Source organism: Neofelis nebulosa, chromosome 10 (assembly GCF_028018385.1).
Source record: "Neofelis nebulosa isolate mNeoNeb1 chromosome 10, mNeoNeb1.pri, whole genome shotgun sequence".
In the NCBI taxonomy this organism is placed as follows: domain Eukaryota; kingdom Metazoa; phylum Chordata; class Mammalia; order Carnivora; family Felidae; genus Neofelis; species Neofelis nebulosa.
Genome location: NC_080791.1, coordinates 115,301,759 through 115,320,740, shown reverse-complemented (window position 1 = coordinate 115,320,740; position 18,982 = coordinate 115,301,759). Strand labels below are relative to the sequence as shown.

The window sequence follows — 18,982 nt, the reverse complement described above, 5'->3', positions numbered from 1 at the left end:
GTGTCCATGAATGCGGTTTACTTCGTAGGCGACGTTGGTTCAATAAATTGTGCAGCTGGCACTGCGGGTCTCCCACGACTTTCTCCCAGCGCGGCCCATCGGCCTTGGGCGCCCACGCCCGCGCTGCCCTCCACCTTCTACACCCGAGCGCCCGGGTCCGCGGTGACCGGCGGGCAGGGGAGGAAGCGGAAGCCGTATCTGCTCTCAGCCGTGCTCTGCACTGACAGCGCTACCATCGGGCAGCCCCGGTCCACGCTCCTCCTGCACACCTGGGGGGGCGGGGCCTGAGCGGCGCGGGGGCGGGGCCGGGAGGGGGACCCCGCGGGAGCTCGGGTATCCCGCCACAGCCCGCACGCGCGCGAGCTCACCCGGACCCTGTGCTCCTTCCTAGCCCCGCAGTGCTCCAGGCACAGCCCGGCCTCTGCGAGGGACAGCGACGGGATGGGGTCGGCCGGACTCCCACTCCCCGCCGGTCCGCCCGCCCTCCGCGTCCCCCTGCGCTCACCGGGCAAGGCGGGCAGGAGCTCGGGCGTGCGGGTCTCGGCGGCCTCGGGCCGCGCCGGCACCTCCCGCGGGCGGAAGAGCTTGCTGGTGCTCAGCCGCGGCAAGAGGCCCCGCGTCCTGGTGGGGCAGGAGGGTCGTGAGGTCTGGAGCCCGCCCGCGGGAAGGGCAGTCCTGGAGGGGAAGGGGCCTGGGGAGAAGGGAGCCAGGGGCTGGTCCTACAGGGCACGCCGCGTGGGAGCGCTCTTGAATTACTGGGGGGGGGGGGGGGGGGGGCGGCGGCGAGGACGGAACCCGGGGAGGTGGGTGGTGGTCCTGCACGGGAACCCGTCTGGAGAGCGGCCTCAGAGGGGATTGGACCTGAGGCAAGGAAATGGTCCCTTAGCAGGGAGTCTGGGGGGACGGTTTTTGCGGGGGTGGGTCCTGGGAGGCAGAGGAGACCCAGGGACCCGCGGTGCCCACCCGGGCCTCCGGCGTCTGGCTCCGGCCTCCCGCACCCTGCCCGCGCGCGAGTGTTGAGGCCCGCGACTCTGCTCCCCGGGGTCGGCCCCAAGTCCGTCCTCTGAGAGCGGGAAGCGGTCTACGGAGAGGTCGGTGTTGTCAGCGAAGATCCTCGAGACCGGGGTCACGCAGTGGGGGGCCCGGTGCTCGCTCAGGACCTGCGGGCCGGTCGGGAGGGGCGCAGGGGTCACCCCCAGCCCGCGGGGCTGTCCGCCCACCCCATCCCGGTCTGAGACGCACCCTGACCTCGCCCTTGGGGTTCAGGAGGAGAGTCACGCATCCCCGGCCAGAATGGAAGTGGACAGGCTCTTGGCCCAAGGACGACGGCGGCCGCTTCTTGGTGCTGCCGGGGCCCTCGCCCCAAACCTGCTGGACAGCGCGGGGCGGCGGGTGAGGGGCGGTGGGGGCCGGAGCAGAGGCCACGAGGGCTCGCGGGGAGCGGGGCGCACCGTAACGTGGTGCCGTGGAGCCAGCAGCGTGCCGGGCGGGAAGCGGTACATGCACACCGGGAAGCCGTACAGGAGCTGCCGCAGCGTGAGGCCGCCCAGGTCGGCGGTCTCCTCCAGAGACTGGTTGAGGACGCGCACGAACCTCTCCTTGCGGCTCACGGCCACGATCTTCAGGCTGGAGTTAATGGGGCTCGGCGGGTGAGCAGGGAGGGTAGAGGCACCCCAGAGAGGCTTGGGCACCCCTCCACAGCGGTCCTGCTAGGAGACCCACCCCTGCTGGGATCCCCCCCACCCACCCCGTGTCATCCCCCTCCCCTCCCACGGAGGCGCGCCTGCGATGCCGGTGCTCTGAGTCTGCACAGGACTCCCCTGTCAGGACCGTCTTACCAGGTGGGTCCCCGGGGGGGTTCCAGGGATCCAGGGAGAGACCTGTCGGAAAGAGGACCTCCATGTGGAGCATCCTCTGGGGACATCGAACGTGAGGCCAGACTAACCTGCAGTACCCTGAGGCCTCACATGGGAGAGGAACAGCTCCAGGGGTCAGATCCACAGCAGGAGGGATGGCCCTGGGGGCTGAGGGAAGCAGAGGGACAGCTCAAAGTACTGGGGAGGGGTGGGAGGGAGCGAGCCAGAGCGCAGAGGAAGCAGCGTCTCACCCAAGGCCACCCCAACCCCTGGGGATGAGGCAGGAGAGGCCCCCAGCGGCCTTGCGCTGAGCTGTTGGGGAGACCAAGCTGCTGGAGATGGCTGTTTAGAGTTTGGGGCGGAGATCCCAGCCTCACGGTGGGGGGGGAGGGAGGAGCCACCAGGGAGACCCGCTGTACCCCACCTTCAAGCAGTGCCTGCATTTCCCTGCCGAAGCTGCTCCGGTGTGGCTCTGTCAACTCAGAACTGCGGCCTGCAGCGGAGGGTGGCTGTCCCGTCACCTTCTGCACGCGATGAGGCTCAGCCAGCCAGCCACTGCCGGGGTTGGAGTCTGTGCCCCCTGAGCTGCTGGTGCCCACAGAGGGCAGGGAACGCCACTCGACACTCTTGAGATGCTGTTCCACACACTCTCTATGCAGCTCCGAGCCCCACTGGCCAGGCACTGGGGCCGGTGGGGATGGCAAGGCCCGGGGGTGCCTGTGGGCCACAGTCTGCTGACCTGCTTGCTGCCTGCTGGCTCTGGCTTCTGAACTCCAGCCCTGCCCCCATCTAACCTCCCCAAGGTGGGCGGGGCACCCCGAGTTGCGGTTCCCGTCCCTGGGACCCAGCCTGGGAGAAAGGCTCATAGATGGACTGTGATGGCTCAGGAGCCCTTTCCCTTCAACCTTCACCTCCTCGTGTAGATCAGAGAATTGACCTTGGGAGGTGTCAGCGGCTCGTCCAGGGACACTAAGGGGAGATCTTGGACCCTGGTGCACACATGCCAAGGCACGCCCTCTCCTCCCTTCACCCCCACAGGAGTCCCTGACCAGCACAGTTACTTTTGATCTGAGTTGGACTTGATGTTGGCGAGGAGGTTGGGATACCGATGGGCAATGCTGTTCCAGTCTACGTCCTCCAGCCGGAAACCCTGGCCAGGAAGCAACAGGAACGTGGCTCTCCCCTCCCATGGGCCCACCGAGCCATGAAAGCACACGGGGGCCTTGCTTACCTCTCCAGTAGAGGGGACCTGGTCATTCTCAGAGAGGTCACTGGAGTCCATCAGAGTTTCTGCAGTTACCACCTGCAGAAGGGGAGTGGAAGCCAGTGGGCAGGAGCTGGGGAACGAGCCTCTCCCCTTTGACCCTCACCCGCACCCGAGGCACACATTTGCTGTGCATCAGGTGGGCTGAACCAGGGGGTTCCTCCCTGCCCTAGACCACGGTCCTGGGGGGACAGGCTTCCCAGGCAGGCCAGGGCCCCCCAGTGGAAGCACCAGCCTGGAAGGGACACCCTGGCTCTCCAAGGGAAGTCCAAGGAGGGCTGGGGAGGGGGACGTGGGAGGCAGGAGGGTGGGCCGAATGGGGCTTACCTCCACACTGCCGGTGGAAGATCGCAGCACGCGACCCACCCAGGAGGAGCGGACCAGCTGCAGGAGGCAGGACCTCTGGAACGCCTGCAGCTCAGTCTCCAGCTGGGACTTCTCCTGCTCCGGGAGGGTGCGTGGGTGGGACAGGGCCTTCTCCCCACCCCCGGAGCCAACCCCTACCTGGCCCCTGATCCTCACCCCAGCCTGGGTCCCCTGACCAAATCCTGATCCCACATGCCCCTCACCAGTTGGGCCTGTTCCTTCTGCCCTTTCAACTCCAGAGTCAGTTTCTGGATCTGGTTCTGCAGGAGCTTCTCCTGACTGTGTGAGCAACTGGGGGAGGGGCCATCTCAGCAGCCCCCACCTCGAGGTCAGTAGCCAAGGAAGGGAGGCGGAGGGGCTCCTCTTCACTGACAGTGGAGGCCTAAGGGCACAGAGTTCCACCGGGCCAGGCCAGGTCGGGTTCTGAGAGGTGTGGGTCATAGGTCGAGTCTAGGTTCAGCGGCCATCGACATGTTTAGAGTCAGGGTCTGGGCAGGTTTACAGCATATTCACTCTTTCGGGGTTAGGTTGGGGGGGTCAGAGTCTGGTAAGGATAAGGGCTAGAGGCGAAAGGCAGGGTAATTATCAGGTGGGAGCCCCCGTGGTTGGGGATGAGGTCAGACAAAAACCGTTTCAGGCCAGGACAGAGGCTGGGTTGGGCTGAAGGACTGGCACTTTGCTGCTCACCTCTCGGGTGGCAGTCCAGCCACCTCGTACAGGATGTGGCAGTGCCGGGCATTCTGGCGGTTCTGGATGGTCCACCGCAGAGCCTGGATCTCCAGTTCCCGCTGACCCCACAGCAGCCGCAGGGTGCGGGGGTCCAAGGACTCAGGGGCCAACCTGTGATGCCAGCACCCTTGCCACTTGATCAGGCCCTGCCCTCCAGCCGACCACCCCTCCCTCGCTTCCTTACTGCAGGTTGACGGGGAAGACCACAGGCGTGGAGCTGGGCTTGGTGTCCTTCAGGCATGCAGGAGCCACTGGGTCTTTGGGTGTGCCAGCTGGAGGCTCCAGATGGTCACTGACCGGCTCTTGGTCCGCCAGGGATAAGGCAGCCTGTTTCTCAGCTTTTTCAGCCTCTTGGCAAGGCTCAGGGGCCATTCTCGATGTTCCTGGGGGAGCTGAGATGGGTAGTGTGGCTGTCATCCTTGTGTCCCATGGGTAGGTACCACGTGGGGCTCTTCTTTCATGGCCACAAGTGTGTGCCTGTGTCTGACAGCCCTAGACAGCATCACTCCAAAAATGCCCTTGTGTGAGTGCGCGCATGCGTGTGCATGCGCACGTGCACGCCCCCAGGACACCAGATTGCTGGCCACATGTGTGTCTATGTCTGTGTGTTTCTGACCAGGACAAGGCAGCAGATAACTGTCCCCCACCCCCTTCCCCAAGCAACATGTCACCAGGATGTTTGCACATTTCCTGTTGTCTCTCTGTCACCCTTGCCCTCTACGACCTGAGGTCCTGCCCTCAGCCTAAGGCAAAGGTCCCCAGAGGTGTTAATCCTTCGCCCGTGATGCCCCCAGACCCAGGGCCTTACCCCCAACACTCACCTGAGGCCTGAAACCCAAGCAGGCCTAGGGAAAGAAAGGCTTTACAGTGTTGCCATGGATACCAGCACCAAAAGGGGAGGGGCTGTTTGTTACCAGCAGCTTCCAGGGAGACCCCAGACCAGGACCCTGAGTGAGTCCTGGACCCACCTCCAGATCCTGCCTGAAGGAGAAGTGGTAAGAGGCTGGGTTGTTGGCCAGTGAACCTCAGGAGGCCCAGGGAACCACAGAGCGACCAGCCAGGCCTGCCGTGGCCACACAGTCCACCACCCCCAGCCTGACTGCCTGACTGTGGCACTTGGTGGGTATCGGGGGCATTGCTGCCCTGTATGTGGGGGCTTACTGAACTCTAACCGGCAGTGAGGCCCTCCTGAGTGTTTCCCACAGCTTCTTTGTCCTCAGAGGCTGATGCCCACCTACCTGACCCCCAAGCAAGAAGCCCCCCCTGCCCCCGTCCATCTCTACCACCTGGGTCACCTCAGGGAGCCCCAGGGACCCTCTCATAACCACGATAACTGTTCCCTCTGCCCCACACCAAAAATGAAGCACCAGATCTGACACACAAACTGATGCTCTGCAGCCTTCACCCCGACCCCTTTCTTTTTCTTTCTTTTTCTTCTTTCTTTCTTTCTTTCTTTCTTTCTTTCTTTCTTTCTTTCTTTCTTTCTTCCTTCCTTCCTTCCTTCCTTCCTTCCTTCCTTCCTTTCTTTCTTTCTTTCTTTCTTTCTTTCTTTCTTTCTTTCTTTTATTCATTCATTCACTCATTCATTCAGACTCTCAACTTCGCGTTTTCGTAGGACTTCCTGTGCCGCGGAACATACAGGCTGGCAGGAGGACCCCCGTGGCAGAAACAGGGCTCTGAATGCCTGGTCCACAGACGGCATTGAGGCTGTGAGGCACCCTGGCTGCCGAGCTGGCTTGGGTCCTACCAGGCCGGAGTATGCCCGCGGGCGTCCACAACTCGAGAGGGCACCGAGCTCCACTGGGGGCAGGCAGGGGTGGGGGAAAAGAGCCCAGGGTCTATGTCTCGCTTTGTCCCCAGCAACCTGAAGGCGGCCTTCTCCCCTCACTAGGATTGCCAACCTGGCTGCAGTGGCCCGCCAGCTCCACCTCCCTCCCGCGGGGGTTCACGGTTCCCCGATCCCTGTGCGTCCCGACGACGCGCCCTAAGGGAGCAAGGTCGGTGGGGCCCTGGCCTTGGGGACCCCGCTGCCCCTCTCGGCGCAGAAGCTGCAGGGTCCCAGGCCGGCGCTCCCTCTCTAGGCAAAAGACTCATCAGACTGGGAGGTTTCTGAGGAGGTCGGCTCGGGAGCGGAGCCAGACACCTGTCCCACGCGCCGCCCGGGGGCCAGGGACGCGCTTCCGCGTAGTTCGCGGTCCTCAGGCGTGCGTGGACCAGGCTCGGCCCGCCCCTCCGCGCTGCCGAGCTCCGCCCACACCTGGGCGCCGCTGAGGGCGGGGCGGGCGGGGAGCCAATGGAAGGGGCGGGGCTCAGAGAGGTAGCCAATGGGCGTGGGCGCGGGGCGGACGAGGCGATGGTGGGAACCAATGGGGGCGCTCGGGGCGGGGCGCTCGGGCTGCGGGCCAATGGAGCTGCGGGCCGGGGCTCGCCCGCCGCGCTGGAGGCGGCAGGTTGCGGCGGCGACGGCGCCGGCCGCCGGGAAGCAGCCAGTTCGAGCCTAGGGCCGGGAGGCCGGCGAGCGCCCAGGTGAGAAGCGCAGGGCCCCAGATCCTCCCGAGTGCGGGGCACGGCCCTGGGCGGCAACTCCGACGGAGGGGCGCGGGCTGGGCGGCCGTGGGGGGCTCCGCAGCACCTGCAACGGCCCCCGCCGCACAGACGGCAAGCGCGGCGGCTGTGGGGAGCGGGAAGGGGGCTGCCCGCGCCGGCAGGGACCGCCCAGGCGCGGTTCCGTGCCTCCGGAGGGCCGAGGTCTGCGTCTCGGGCGAGGGGGCGTTCCCATGGCAGAGGAAAGCCGTGTTTTCGTGAGGGCGCCCTTGGGTGCCTGAGGACGGCGTCCCGTGGGAGGGGCAGTGCCCTTCGAGCCAGGTGACTGGGGAGGCAGGAAGTCCTGGATCTGGTTAATGATTCGCCTCGTTCCGGGATTGGGGTGAGGCGAGAGGAGGCTGGGCAGTGGAGGAGCCTCAAAGTGCCCCTTGAGGGCGGACTGGTTCCCCCTGCCGGGGGTGGGAGTGGGGGGGGGTCTCCACTACTCCTACCCCAAGAATGTGTGGCCTAAGGGTGGGGCTGGGCACAGGAGAGCGGGGCTGACGTCAGGGGGGACAGTAACCCTGAGCCAGTTCTGGGGGAAGAGAGGAGAGCCAGGCTGGCCTGACTCTGTGGCCTTCATCCTCCGTGCAGGACAGGGATGCTCTCAGGGCTAGCAGCCATGGAGCTGAAGGTGTGGGTGGATGGCATACAGCGCGTGGTCTGTGGGGTCTCAGAGCAGACCACCTGTCAGGAAGTGGTCATCGCGCTGGCCCAAGCAATAGGTGAGTCCTTTCCGGCACAGATGGCCCAGCAGGTGCACCTGAGACTGGGCCTGCTCCTATGGCCCCTTTCCCCCAAGGAGGGTGGGGCTGGTTGCTGATCCCTGTTGCTCTTCCTCAACTTCTCAAGCCAGGTAGATGGAGGGCGGGGGGGATCTAGGCTGACCCCTCTCCTCCTACCCCACTTCTCAAGCCAGGTGGATGGAGGGTGGAGGGAATCTAGGCTGACCCCTCTCCTCCTACCCCAGGCCAGACGGGCCGCTTTGTGCTCGTGCAGCGTCTCAGGGAGAAGGAACGGCAGCTGCTGCCCCAGGAGTGTCCAGTGGGTGCCCAGGCCACCTGTGGACAGTTTGCCAGTGATGTCCAGTTTGTCCTGAGGCGGACAGGGCCCAGCCTCGCAGGAAGGCCCTCCTCAGACAGCTGCCCACCTCCTGAACGCTGCCCAGTCCGGGCCAGCCTCCCCCCGAAGCCACGGCCAGCCCTGGGCCACGAGCCCCGCAAAGCACTGACCTTCAGCCTTGGGTGCCCTGGGCTGGCCCCCATCCCTGCGCTGCCCGAGCCTGTGGCCCCCGTAGCACCAATGCCAGGCTCCTGTGCAGACCTGCAGGGCCTGGAGCGAAGGGTGCGGAGGAACGCACTGGAGCTGGGTCAGGAGGCCTTCTGGGAGCAGGAGCTCAGGCGGGAGCAGGTGCGGGAGCGTGAGGGGCAGGCACGCCTGCAAGCCCTGAGCGCCGCCACTGCCGAGCACGCCGCCCGGCTGCAGGCCCTGGATGCCCAGGCCCGTGCCCTGGAGGCTGAACTCCATCTGGCCTCAGAGGCCCCCGGGCCCCCCTCACCCACGGCATCTGCCACCGAACGCCTGCGCCAGGACCTGGCCGTCCAGGAGCGGCAGAGCGCGGAGGTGCAGGGCAGCCTGGCCCTGGTCAGCAGGGCTCTGGAGGCTGCCGAGCGTGCCCTGCAGGTAAGCCCCCCTGGGCCCCGAGCGCCTGCTGACATCCCCAGCATGGGCAGCTTGGGGGGTGGGTGTCAGGGTGTGACCAGGGGGAGCACGAGTCCGTGGAGCCCTGCAGCCGTCTCCTGAGGGTGCCCTGTGCCCCAGGCCCAGGCCCAGGAACTAGAGGAGCTGAACCGGGAGCTCCGCCAGTGTAACCTGCAGCAGTTCATCCAGCAGACGGGGGCTGCGCCGCCACCACCCCCGCAGCCAGACGGGGGCCCCCCTGGCACACAGGTCAGCGCCATTCTGGAGGGAGGTTGGGTGGCAGGGGAGGCCTGGCCCAGTCCTAAGCTGATCTGCTTTCCCCATAGGATCTTCTGCCTCTGGCCAGTGAAGAGCCTTTCACCAGAACCTCCCACGGTCCTGCTCTAGTGTCCAGCCTGAGCCCAGAGAGTATGTCTGTCCCCCCCATTCTGGGTGGGTCAGGGTTCTCCTGTGGCCTCCTCAGTCCCTCAGCCTGTGTCCTCCCCACAGTTGTCCCCATGAGGCAGAACTCCTGGAGGTAGCAGCCCTTGCCCCAGAATGGACATCCACGGCCAGCCCAGCCCTGGGCTCCCATGACATGAGCGTGGGCAGCCAAGGCGGGGCCCGACTTGGACAACAGCAGCATCAGGGGTCCCAGAGGGTTTATTGCCCATGTAGTGGGAAGGCCTGATGCCCTGGGCCTGAGACAGAATGCCTCAGAGCCCAGGGGGTTCTGCTCTGGGGGGCAGCGGGAGGCTGAGGGTGCTTGCCCTAGTCCTTGCCAAGTCTGCCGGCCCCTTGGAGAGGCAGGGGGCACGACCGGCTCAGAATTCACTAGGCCCCAAAGGCCACGGCTCCTTGTAGGGGATGGGAGATGATATGTGGACACTGCTCAACTCTGGGTGTGTGCTTGCATGTGGGAAGTGTCCTTCATCACACGTGTGCGCACACACACACACACACACACACACACACACACACACACACACAGGTATGCTGCCTCCCCTACCCCGACCCTAAAGCCTCAATAAACTGCCCCAAATGGCTCGAGTGTGTCCCAAGGTTGCACCGGACAGCGTCTGTGGGGCCTGAAACAGACTGGCTGGGGTCACTGGGCCGCAACTGGGGCTCTTGAGCAGGGCGTCTCCCAGGGGCCAGCGGTCAGCTGGGCCTAAAGCCTGGGGGCATTTGCGGGGCCTCACCTTTCAGGCTGCTCTGCCCGCCCTCCCCCAGGGGCCCTCCTTGGCAGCGCAAGCCTGGGGTTGAAAGTTGGGCAACACGGGGCTTGCAGCAGCCTCAGCCCCGGCCCGGGTTCCTGTGTGGACCTCTCGTCTGCCTGGTTCCCCACTTCTGGCCTAACCCTCAGCAGGAGCAGGAACTGCCACCCCATCTGGGGTGGCTCCTGGACACGGGGACTTAAGGACATGCCAGACCTGCCCGTCAAGTTTACTGAGAGCTTGTGGGGGCAGCTCCCCAGACTCCTGATCGGCCAGGACCAAGGAAGCAGCAGCCCTGCCCAGAGGAGCTTTGTAGGCCCCATGAGGGTGTGGCTGCCCAGCCTTCCCGAGGGCCCCCCTGCTTCCCAGCTGGATGTGAAGCCTCAGCTGTGTGCCTGCGGCCTCCAAATTAGGGCAGAGTGACGTCCAGGCCACAGTCCTGGTCCTGGTCCTGCAGTTGCACCTCTGAGCACAGTGGCTGAGACTGGAGCTCTTTGTGGTGGTCAGAACCCAGGTGCTCAGTGCAGCCACAGGCGTGGGGAACAGGAGAGGGGGGCATCCTAGATGATGGGGGTCTTTGTGCTGAGTTTGGGGGTTGGCAACTGTGGGACAGACTCAGCCTTCTGGAGTGGCCCCTGAGCTGGGCCTGGTGTTCCCCACTTCCTTTGGGGCCGACCACGGGGGACATGAAGTCCTGAGTACAAGGAGCAAGGAAGCCACCAAGAGGCAATGCCACCTTGAGGGCACAGCTTGGGGTGGGGGTGGGGGGCAACTAGGACTGGGCACTTCCTGCCCAAGGTGGAACAGGATAGGGAGCGAATGGCCAGGCCAGGCAGCAGCAGGGGGCTCCTCACTCTAGAGCCCCCAGCCCTAACCCAGCTCCCACCTGAGCTCACTGCCCACCTCACAGCAGCCCATTCCAGACAGGGCTAAGCAAACAGGCACGTGGGATATAGTCTGGAATGCAAATGCTGACTGTGCTGTGTCCTGGGTGAGAGGGCTGGGGCCACGGGCAATCAGCACCAGGCTCCAGGGGTCTGCTCTCCCCGCCCGCAGCCCTACCTGTGTGCAGAAGGGCTAGGTGTGCCCCAGGAGGCTTGTCCTGAGCCCCAACACAGGGTCATCTCTCAAGCTGAGTGCACTGGCCAGCAGAGGGCAAAGCCAGGTGCCATCTGGAGACGAGGCCGCGCCCTCCCAGGGTTATCTGCTCTCCCACCAACCAAAGGGACGTAGGCCTGGTGCTCACAGAGCTCACCCCACCCCTCCGCCAGGCTCCTGCGTCTGTTTTCAGGGAACACCTGTTCAGAAGCCGTTTCCAGGGACCTGTCCCTGGTGTGCTGCTGGTTGAGGAAGCTGATGAGCCCTCTTTTGAACCTTGGAGGGGTCCTCAGGTAGCACCTGTGCGCTAGGGTGGGGAAAGGGACAGAACCTTTTTCCTCTAGGTGTTCCAGGAGGACAAAATCCCACATCCCCAAGAAGTTGCCAGAAGTGCTTCAAATCACTAAGCAAACCTTGGAGTTGCTGAAGTTTACTTTTGAGCTTGAAACTGTACTTTGAAAACAATGATGTGAGTTATGTTGAGGTAAGAAGAGGCCCAGCTCCCACACACACAAACACACACATCAGTCCATGGCAGGGCAGGTCCAGGCCAGGCCAGCTCCCCAGGCAAGCCTGGTGTGAGTACACAGGCAGCCATCATCACGAGTCTCTGGAGGGCGAGGCTGTGTTGGGGGCTGGCACTGGAGCCCCTCCTGACCTCAGGGTTCTTGCTCCCCCCGCCCCCTCACAAGTGCAAAAGTGGCCTTTTGGGTTGGCTGAGAACACCGGGGCTCACTGAAGGGTCACCCACAGCAAGCCATTGCCCTGTGGCAGCCAATCAGCTCCACTGGTTCCCAACCCCAAGGCTATGCACGCCTCCCTGTCACCTGCAGAACGTGGCCCTACTAAACCTGCTGGGTGTGACACTCGGTACACCACAGTGACCTTTAGGACAGGGTCCCTCCAAAAGTGAGCCCAATTCCATGCCAGTCCTCAACTAATCCTGCCTCTCCCTCAGGCTGTTCTGGCAATCACAGACCCAGTTCCAGCTGTCAACCCCCACTGTCTGGGAGAGGACACCAGGCCTGCGGGAAGTGTCCTGGCACCTGCATGCCAGCAGACTGCTCTGGGCATGCCCCACGACCAGCAGGTTTTCACAGTGGACTGAGAACCCACGGCAGAGAAAGCAGGCCTGGAAAATGGGCTGGGGGCTCTGCCAGGTACCCCAACCTCTGGGAGGGGCATGTTGCTAGTCACCACAAGCAGGTCCTCCGCATCCCAACTCTTTTAGCGGCCTTGTTTAAGAGGCAGAAATGCACAGAAAAGCCAAATCTGGCACCATCTTCCTTAAGAAAGTTCCCAGAGGTGGCCCTCAAGAGGCCGGTAGTAGGGGCTCCGGTCCTGAGTGCCAAAGGTCTGACCACAACACCCGTTGCCTGCCCAAGGCTGCCCTCAGCTTGGCAACGTTCAGAAGACCGTCCCGGTAACTCTGCACATCCTGGCACCTGAAACACACAAGGAAAAGAAAGTTCCCTCCTAGGGCGCATCTGGCCCACCTGAGCCCCCTCATACGGAGGGCAGGGAAGTCCCAAGATGTTTCCCCTTTCCTCCCACCCCCCTGCTGAGCGCAGATACGCAGACCTGGTCCACAGGGGCGCCCTGGCCTCTGCTCGCCTTGGTGCTCACCCTCCCACCTGGTGTGGCTGTCCCCTGCCCGACAGAGCAGGGTCACAGAGGGGCCGGGGCGGTCGCGCTGCCCAGGGACAGATCAGCCGCTGTCACACGCACAGTGGGTCCGGAGCAGCGCAGTGTGCGGTGGGCAGTGGCTGCCCTGCGCCTGGAGGGACCGCCGGGTGGACGGAGGGGGGCGTCCCCCACCCCCGACCCCCCTTCTCCTCCAACTTGTGCGTCCTTGTCCCACCGCACCAGCCCGGCCCGAGCCCGCCGCCCTCCAGTCTGGGACCCCTCGCGCGTCACCTGCAACCCCGACGCAGGACCGTCGCCAGCTCTCTGCCCGAATTCGGCGGCCGCCGCTGGGCCCCGACTCCCCCTCCCGCCCCGCGCGGGGCGCCCGGCCCGCGCCCCGCGCCGGCCCGTATGCAAATATGAGGGTCTCGCAGCCAATGGCCCGCCGGGCAGGTCCCGCCCTACTGCGCCGCAGCCAGTGGGCGCGAGGTGTGGGCGGGACGCCACGCCCACCGCCGTGCGGCCCCTCGCGGGCGCGGCCGGCGCGTTCCTTTCCGCACGTCGGCCTCGGGGCGGGGCCGCCACCTGCCGGGCGGGGCCTACGGGCGCCGCGCTGCTGCCGTGCGGGGCGGCTCCCCCGCCGGCCGGGGCGGGTGGTACGGCCCGAGGCGCTCCCCCGCCCTCGCGGTGGGCCGGCTGCTCCCGGGAACGCGCGGGGCCCCGGCGCACGTAGCCCGGCCGCGCCCTCGGGACGCACGTGGGGCCCGCGCTGCCCAAGGCCACTGCGGAGCGCTCTGGCTGGCGGGTGGGGGGCTCCGGGTCCCTCCGGCGGGACCCGTCGCCTTGGAAGGCTCGGAGTCTGAGTCCGGAGGGGACACAGAGCGGTGCGCAGGGCCATCGGTGGCCGTGCCCGTCCTGTTTGGGCTTTGAGAAAGTATAAATCATGAGAATGGACTGTTTAAGATCTGAAGTTACTGACTCCTGGGTGGTGCCCCAAGGTGGCCCTGGTCCCCTTCCCTTCATACTCAGCTCCATGCCTCCATGGCCAGGGGATCCCTGCGGCGGAATCACGGGCCATCTGGATCCCTGATGGGGTAGAGAGATGCTTGCTCCCTTTTTGTTCCTGACACTGCAGTCCTCCAAAGTAAGCCAGAGGGGGCCACTTTCCCTCACCTCACTCCAATCAGTCTATGTCTCCCGCACCTGCCTCACACCCAGGCCCTCCCTCCCTGGAGGACTCTACTCACCTGGCTCCAGGCAGCTTCAGAGGAACTCTTTTCTCTTCGGTGCCATTCTGGTCCTTCACCCAGGGGCTGTGCCCCCTCAGCCTCAGCCATCGTGGTCCCCTGGTGGCTCTCCTGTGGCCCTCCTGCCCTCTAACTCACCACCTGTTCTTAGTTCCTTTTTCCACATCCCACATGTGCCTGGGCTGGAGCCCATCACCTGTCACAAAACCTGGACGTCCGAACTGCACACTTCCCATCATCAGATCACTTCATTTCTTCCTTCAAAACCACTGCCAGGGGTGCCTGGGTGGCTCAGTTGGTTGAGCATCTGGCTCAGGTCATGATCTTGTGATTTGTGGGATCGAGCCCCACATCAGGCCCTGTGCTGACAGCGCAGAGCCTGCTTGGGATTCTCTCTCCCTCTCTCTCTGCCCCTACTCCACTCGTTCTCTCTCTCAACATAAAGAAATAAATAAATAAGACTTAAAAAAAATTTGCCTGATTGGCTAAGTGCTGAGGCGCCAGGAAGGCATCTGCCCTGCCTGGGACATCAGGAGCCTGAAGCCTGGGGATAGAAATTCAAGTGCAGGATGCTGTGGGTGTGGGTGGGGAAAGAATACAGAGGAGCAAGGAGCTGGCTCAGCTCTATCAGGGGTCAGAAGTGGAAGGATAGCAAAGTCTGGATCATGTAGTCTTGAAGGAACCCCTAGGAATCTGCAGGATCATTGAGGAGGCCCACACCTTCAGGACAGGGCAGAGGTTTGAAGGAAAGAAGTCTGGGACTCAGGGACAGGGAAAAGCCAGAAGTCAGGGTGACTCTGAGTTCCTGTCTTGCCTTTATTGGTACGACCCCCTAGCTGTGCCCTCCAGTCCTACTGCTTCCAAATGCAACTCTTATCACCCTGTGTAGTGGCTTGAATAGTGTCCCCACAAGAAGATGTCTGTATCCTAATGCCTAGACACTGTGAATGTTACCTTACTGAGAAAAAGGGTCTGTGCAGCTGTAATTGAGCTAAAGCTCTTGCGATAAAAACCATTCTGGGGCGCCTGGGTGGCTCAGTCTGTTAAACGTCCGACTTCGGCTCAGGTCATGATCTCGTGGTTTGTGAGTTCGAGCCCTGTGTCAGGCTCTGTGCTGACAGCTCAGAGCCTGGAGCCTGCTTCCGATTCTGTGTCTCACTCTCTCTGCCCCCCACCCCCCTTGCTCACACTCTGTCTTAAAAAAATTTTTTTTAATTAAAAAAAATGACGATGATGATTGTTTAATAAATTCCTTAAAAAAAACATCCTGGTTTACCTGGGTAGGCCCTAAATCCAATGGCAAATGGACTTATGAGATAGACGAGAGGAGAGATACAGATACACAGGAAGGAAAGCCATGTAAAGACAGAGGCAGACTTGGGGTGATGTAGCCCGGCCACGCCCTCGGGACACACGTGCGGGCCTGTACTGCCCAAGGCCACTGCAGAGCACTCTGGCTGGTGGGTGGGGGCTCCGGGTCCCTATGGTGGGACCCGTCGCCTTGGAAGGCTCGGAGTCTGAGTCCAGAAGGGACACAGAGCGGTGCGCAGGGCCATCGGTGGCCGTGCCCGTCCTGTTTGGGCTTTGGCTACAAGCCAAGCCCAGAGCACCAAAACCCGGAAAAGGCAGAAAGGATTCCCCCTACAGATTTCCAAGGGAGTGCAGCTGCCTCAGAATTTGGACTCGTGATTTCCAGGACTGTGAGAGAATAAACTGCTGGTTAAGCTACCCAGTCTGTGATCACTGCTTAGGGTAGGACCAGGACACTAACACACCCACCTTCCCAAGTCTCCTCTGGTGCTGTGTTTGTGTGTAGGCCTGATGGCAGGGGAGAGGGCTGGCCTGGGCTGGACACAGCCAAGGTGGCTCCCAGCCCAGCTCCACCCTTCTGGCACAAGGCAGAAGTGTACATTTCATGTATGTTCCTGCTTGTGCTTTGGATTGGGAAGGCAGGGTGCAAGCAAGGGCTTCAGAGTGCAAATCTAGAGGGGCATGTGGGCAGGGTGCACACGTGTGTCCTTGCTTGCAACTAGCATGTGAGAGGTGGCAGGTGGGTGGCTAGTCATTGTGCAGCGTAGTGATAGTACTGATGGGGGGTACAGTAGGTGTACCTACTGTGGGGGGGCATCAGTAGGTGGGAGATATAGGTATGTATGTGCCTATGCTCTCAAGAGGTACCACCTATATTCAGTTTGGGCCCAGACCAATGGCTCTGGGCACCTTCCTGAGAGCACGTGTCACATGTGAGCACAGGTTGACATGACTGGGTAGGCTGTGCTCTGCCCAGGGATGCCTGCTGAGTAAGCCTTTTTCCCATTGTGGGTGCATATGTTTATTATAACAAATGTTCAGCAGCCCCTGGGGAACATCTGCACATAAAGGTAGGAAGGACTGTCGCCTCTCCAAAAGGGCTCCAAGTTGGCTATAAGCTGCTGCTTCAACTCTTTCTAGGAGGGTCAGCAGGGTGCCCCTACCATTTGGTAACCTCTACTGGGTAGCGTCTTTATATCCAATGGTTTTTAGCAGGCAGGCAGGCATGTGTATGTAGAAGGGCCAGCACATGCCAAGCTCCAAGCTGAGAAGGAGGGGGCGGGGAAGGTGCCTGATGCAGGGTAGTTGCGATGCTGGACCCCGCCTGAAGTGCTATCCCAGTACTCATCCATCCAGCTCTCAACCTCCCTGTTTTACAGCCAAGGACACTGAGGCACAGAGAGGTTGAGAAGCTCTCCGAAGGTTACATGACTGACACACTGGGAGCCCAAGTGCCCAGGTTCAGGCACCTGGCCTGGGGGACACCCCAGAGGCACTATGCTGTAGCAGCCACCCCTCCAGACCCCGACCCGATGGCCAACAGAGAGGAATCACTCCAGAGTCCCCCACCATCCATTCTTCCTTTCTGCAAAGTCATTTACAGGGTTTGTAAACTAGCCCTTGCTTCTCCAGTTGTAAACATAAAAACAACCCTCCCTTGACTGGCTCCCTCTTGGCCACCCCTGCTCTTCCTTCCTTTTGCAGTGGAACCACTTGCAAGAGTTGCCGCTGCTGCCCTGGTGACGGGTCCCATTCTCTTTAGACTCCCTGCGGCCCTCCCCCCCTCCAACGCTGCTGTCCTCAGGGTCACAGGGCCCCCACTTCACTCACCCAGGCCCCTGCTTGATGGGCCTTCCTTTTCCTTCCCTGGCTTCCAGAAGCTCCCTGCTCCTGGGTTTACTTCGCACATCCCCCAACACACCGCCTTTCTTCAGAACCTACCAGGAACTTCTTGCTTCCCGCACCTGCGCTGCCCCCACACGAGCCCGAGCCCGAGCCATGGTGGTCCCTGAACTGTGGTCACCGAAGTGGCCTCCTGACCGGTTCCCTTGGGTCTGCCGTCGCCGCCCCGCGGAGCCCGTAAGCCAGCACACGTCATCCTGCCCTAAATGCTCCTCCTGGGCCCCTAGCGCCTCTGGCCACTCCCCGCACTGGGCCCAGCCATCCCAGCCTCCTTCCCGAGGTCCGGCGGCTTCTCGGTGCTCTCCCCACAGCGGCCCAGCTCGGCCCCTTTGAGGTCCAACCTCACCACTTAACACTGGCTAGTCCTCCCAGGCTCCTGAGCCCCGGATCCTACCCTGCTTTATCTTTCCTCCTAGCACGAGTCAGCTTCTCCCACACCACACGGTGTAGTGATTTACAGTGCTCGTGGTTTCCTGTGTCCGGGCCGGACGCGACGCGGGGCTGCGGTCTCCTCCGGCTGTGGCCAGCACCCGGAGGAGCCCGCGCACGTAGGACTCCGTCAGTGTTCGGTCGGGACAGCAGGCGCCCGGGGCTGGGGGCGTGGCCTGCAGCGGGGAGGGCCGGGCCGCCGCGTGGGGGCGTGGCCACAGGCGTGGGGCGGGGCTATATCTCAGGGGCGGGGTCTCAGGTGTGCCGGACCGCCGCTTCCATTCGCCCTGGGCCGCGGGCGGGGGCTTGGGCCGTACCAGCTCCCGGCGGGGGAGGGCGGCCAGGAACAGCCTACCGTCGGAGGCCCAGACACCATAAGTTCCTCCAGACACTGGTGTTCCTTGGCGGTGGTCCAGCATTGAACAGTGTTTCCAAAGTCTCGGGGCCCTCGGCTGCGGCGAGCGGCGCCATCCGCCACCTCAGGCTCTTCTTCCCCTCCCTTGTCCCAGTGGTTCCCGCCAACGGGCGGGGCGGGGCGGGAGAGCCCCGGAAGCCGGCACCGTGCACTTCCGGGTCGGGGAGCGCGCGGCGGCGGTGGCGGCGGCGGCGGCCTAGTCGAGGGTGTCGCTCGGGCGGCGGCGGTGAGCGCCCGGGCGCAGCCGGAGGGGCACGAGGTTCTCGGGTACGTGCGGGGCCCGCGGCGGTCCCGGGGTCCCTGCCGCGACCCGGCCGCGTGGGCCGTCCTCGAACGCCGCGCGCTTTGTCTGAGGCCTGCCCCGCGGTGCGAGGCCTGCGCCGCGCTGGCCCCGGGCGGGCGGCGGGGAGCTCGGCGCGGGCGGGCGGGCGGGCGCGGGGCAGGGAGGCCTCGCGCCGAGCCTGGGCGGCTCCTCGGCCTGCGGGCGGGTTTCCGGGTGGCCCGCCTCAGGTCTCCAGTCGCGGGGAGCGCACCCCGCCCCGTCCGGCGCCCCTCCCCCTCCCCCCCGCCAACTCCGCGTTATCGCTCTCCCCTCTGAGCGAGGTGTGACCCTTTGCCAACTCGTTTCCAGCTCCCGGTCGTCACTGCTTTCGTCGGCAGCCCGAGTGGTTCGCGGGATGATTTCCTGTTAACTCTCGTAGTCTTCACAACAAACCCCGGGAGTAGGGGTCGTCCTTCCTCTTCTACAAGTGAGCCGAGCTGAGCCCCGGAGAGGTTAAGTAACTTGCCAACGGGGCGCACAGCTGCTGAGCGCGCAGCCAGAGCGCCGAGTTAACGCAGCCCGGGACTCTGGGGCGGTGCTCTCTTTAGCGGCGCTCGTGTTACCCCGTTGTCAGTTCAGGAGACTGCATACCGTTCTGGCGTCTGCCTGGCGCGCCGCCTTCTAGCCAGTGGTCATACGGGTAGAACGTGAGGCTGAGGTGAGGTTTGACTTGGCACTTAGCACACCCTCCTTGTCCCAGGACCACCGGCAGGCTTCGTGTTTATGGGAGAACGTGGAGTCCGAATAACAGTAGCTGCCGTCTTCCAGTGCATTCTCTGCACCCGGCCAAGTGGCAAGGCTCTGACGGGGCAAGCTTGGCTTTAGTCCTCTCTGCAGCCCCCCGGCACGGACCCTCCGTGGCCATCTCAGCCCTGCAAAGACCTCAGTGGGCTCTAGCTTTTTCACTTCCGTTGCAGTTTGCAGTTCCAAGGTCTCC

General features: G+C 63.5%; 3 protein-coding genes and 1 long non-coding RNA gene across 13 annotated transcripts in view; 2 read left to right on the top strand and 2 right to left on the bottom strand.

Moving 5' to 3' along the window:
• Position 1: 1 nt before the first annotated feature.
• Positions 2 to 5,441, bottom strand: LMNTD2 (lamin tail domain containing 2). Of its 4 annotated transcripts, XM_058690138.1 has the most exons (14): positions 5,037 to 5,441; positions 4,400 to 4,607; positions 4,174 to 4,326; positions 3,690 to 3,777; positions 3,448 to 3,561; positions 3,088 to 3,159; positions 2,918 to 3,006; positions 2,281 to 2,573; positions 1,946 to 2,024; positions 1,452 to 1,641; positions 1,243 to 1,368; positions 964 to 1,160; positions 369 to 621; positions 2 to 269 (listed from the first exon to the last, which is right to left on the bottom strand). In XM_058690138.1, exons 2-14 carry the CDS (start codon positions 4,585 to 4,587, stop codon positions 138 to 140), a joined length of 1,974 nt encoding a protein of 657 aa, XP_058546121.1. In that variant the 5' UTR covers positions 4,588 to 4,607; positions 5,037 to 5,441; the 3' UTR covers positions 2 to 137. The 4 variants fall into 4 exon arrangements, with proteins under 4 accessions (XP_058546121.1, XP_058546117.1, XP_058546118.1 ...); XM_058690134.1 differs by having other exon boundaries at positions 4,400 to 5,441; XM_058690135.1 differs by having other exon boundaries at positions 1,249 to 1,368; positions 4,400 to 5,441.
• Positions 5,442 to 6,611: 1,170 nt separating this feature from the next.
• On the top strand, positions 6,612 to 9,430 carry RASSF7 (Ras association domain family member 7). 2 transcript variants are annotated; one of them, XM_058690152.1, is made up of 6 exons: positions 6,612 to 6,741; positions 7,393 to 7,523; positions 7,769 to 8,481; positions 8,620 to 8,748; positions 8,826 to 8,907; positions 8,989 to 9,430. In XM_058690152.1, exons 2-6 carry the CDS (start codon positions 7,400 to 7,402, stop codon positions 9,018 to 9,020), a joined length of 1,080 nt encoding a protein of 359 aa, XP_058546135.1. In that variant the 5' UTR covers positions 6,612 to 6,741; positions 7,393 to 7,399; the 3' UTR covers positions 9,021 to 9,430. The 2 variants fall into 2 exon arrangements, with proteins under 2 accessions (XP_058546135.1, XP_058546134.1); XM_058690151.1 differs by having other exon boundaries at positions 8,826 to 9,430.
• Positions 9,431 to 11,207: 1,777 nt separating this feature from the next.
• LOC131488384 (uncharacterized) lies at positions 11,208 to 12,821 on the bottom strand. Its single transcript, XR_009250190.1, has 2 exons — positions 12,711 to 12,821; positions 11,208 to 12,238 (listed from the first exon to the last, which is right to left on the bottom strand). It is a non-coding gene; the product is annotated as an uncharacterized LOC131488384 (long non-coding RNA).
• A 5,036-nt stretch (positions 12,822 to 17,857) lies between these two features.
• PHRF1 (PHD and ring finger domains 1) overlaps positions 17,858 to 18,982 on the top strand; it is a 30,925-nt gene continuing 29,800 nt past the window's right edge. For 3 of the 6 annotated variants that reach the window (XM_058690126.1, XM_058690129.1, XM_058690122.1), the window contains exons 1-2: positions 17,859 to 17,990; positions 18,355 to 18,472. The gene's annotated coding sequence lies outside the window, so the exon portion shown is untranslated. Of the gene's footprint in view, positions 17,991 to 18,354; positions 18,498 to 18,982 lie in introns of all 6 variants that reach the window. The other 3 variants (XM_058690128.1, XM_058690123.1, XM_058690124.1) reach the window with 2 other exon arrangements.

Excerpts from the sequence above, each read along its gene's own strand:
- LMNTD2 (XM_058690134.1), bottom strand. The coding sequence starts at position 4,632 with ATGACAGCCACACTACCCATCTCAGCTCCCCCAGGAACATCGAGAATG. Across the intron at positions 1,161-1,242 it reads ACCCCAAGGGCGAGGTCAGG|GTCCTGAGCGAGCACCGGGC; the intron begins GTGCGTCTCAGA and ends ACCGGCCCGCAG. Across the intron at positions 270-368 it reads GGAAGGAGCACAGGGTCCGG|GTGTGCAGGAGGAGCGTGGA; the intron begins GTGAGCTCGCGC and ends CCGCCCCCCCAG.
- RASSF7 (XM_058690151.1), top strand. The coding sequence starts at position 7,400 with ATGCTCTCAGGGCTAGCAGCCATGGAGCTGAAGGTGTGGGTGGATGGC. Across the intron at positions 7,524-7,768 it reads CGCGCTGGCCCAAGCAATAG|GCCAGACGGGCCGCTTTGTG; the intron begins GTGAGTCCTTTC and ends CTCCTACCCCAG. Across the intron at positions 8,482-8,619 it reads CTGCCGAGCGTGCCCTGCAG|GCCCAGGCCCAGGAACTAGA; the intron begins GTAAGCCCCCCT and ends CCTGTGCCCCAG.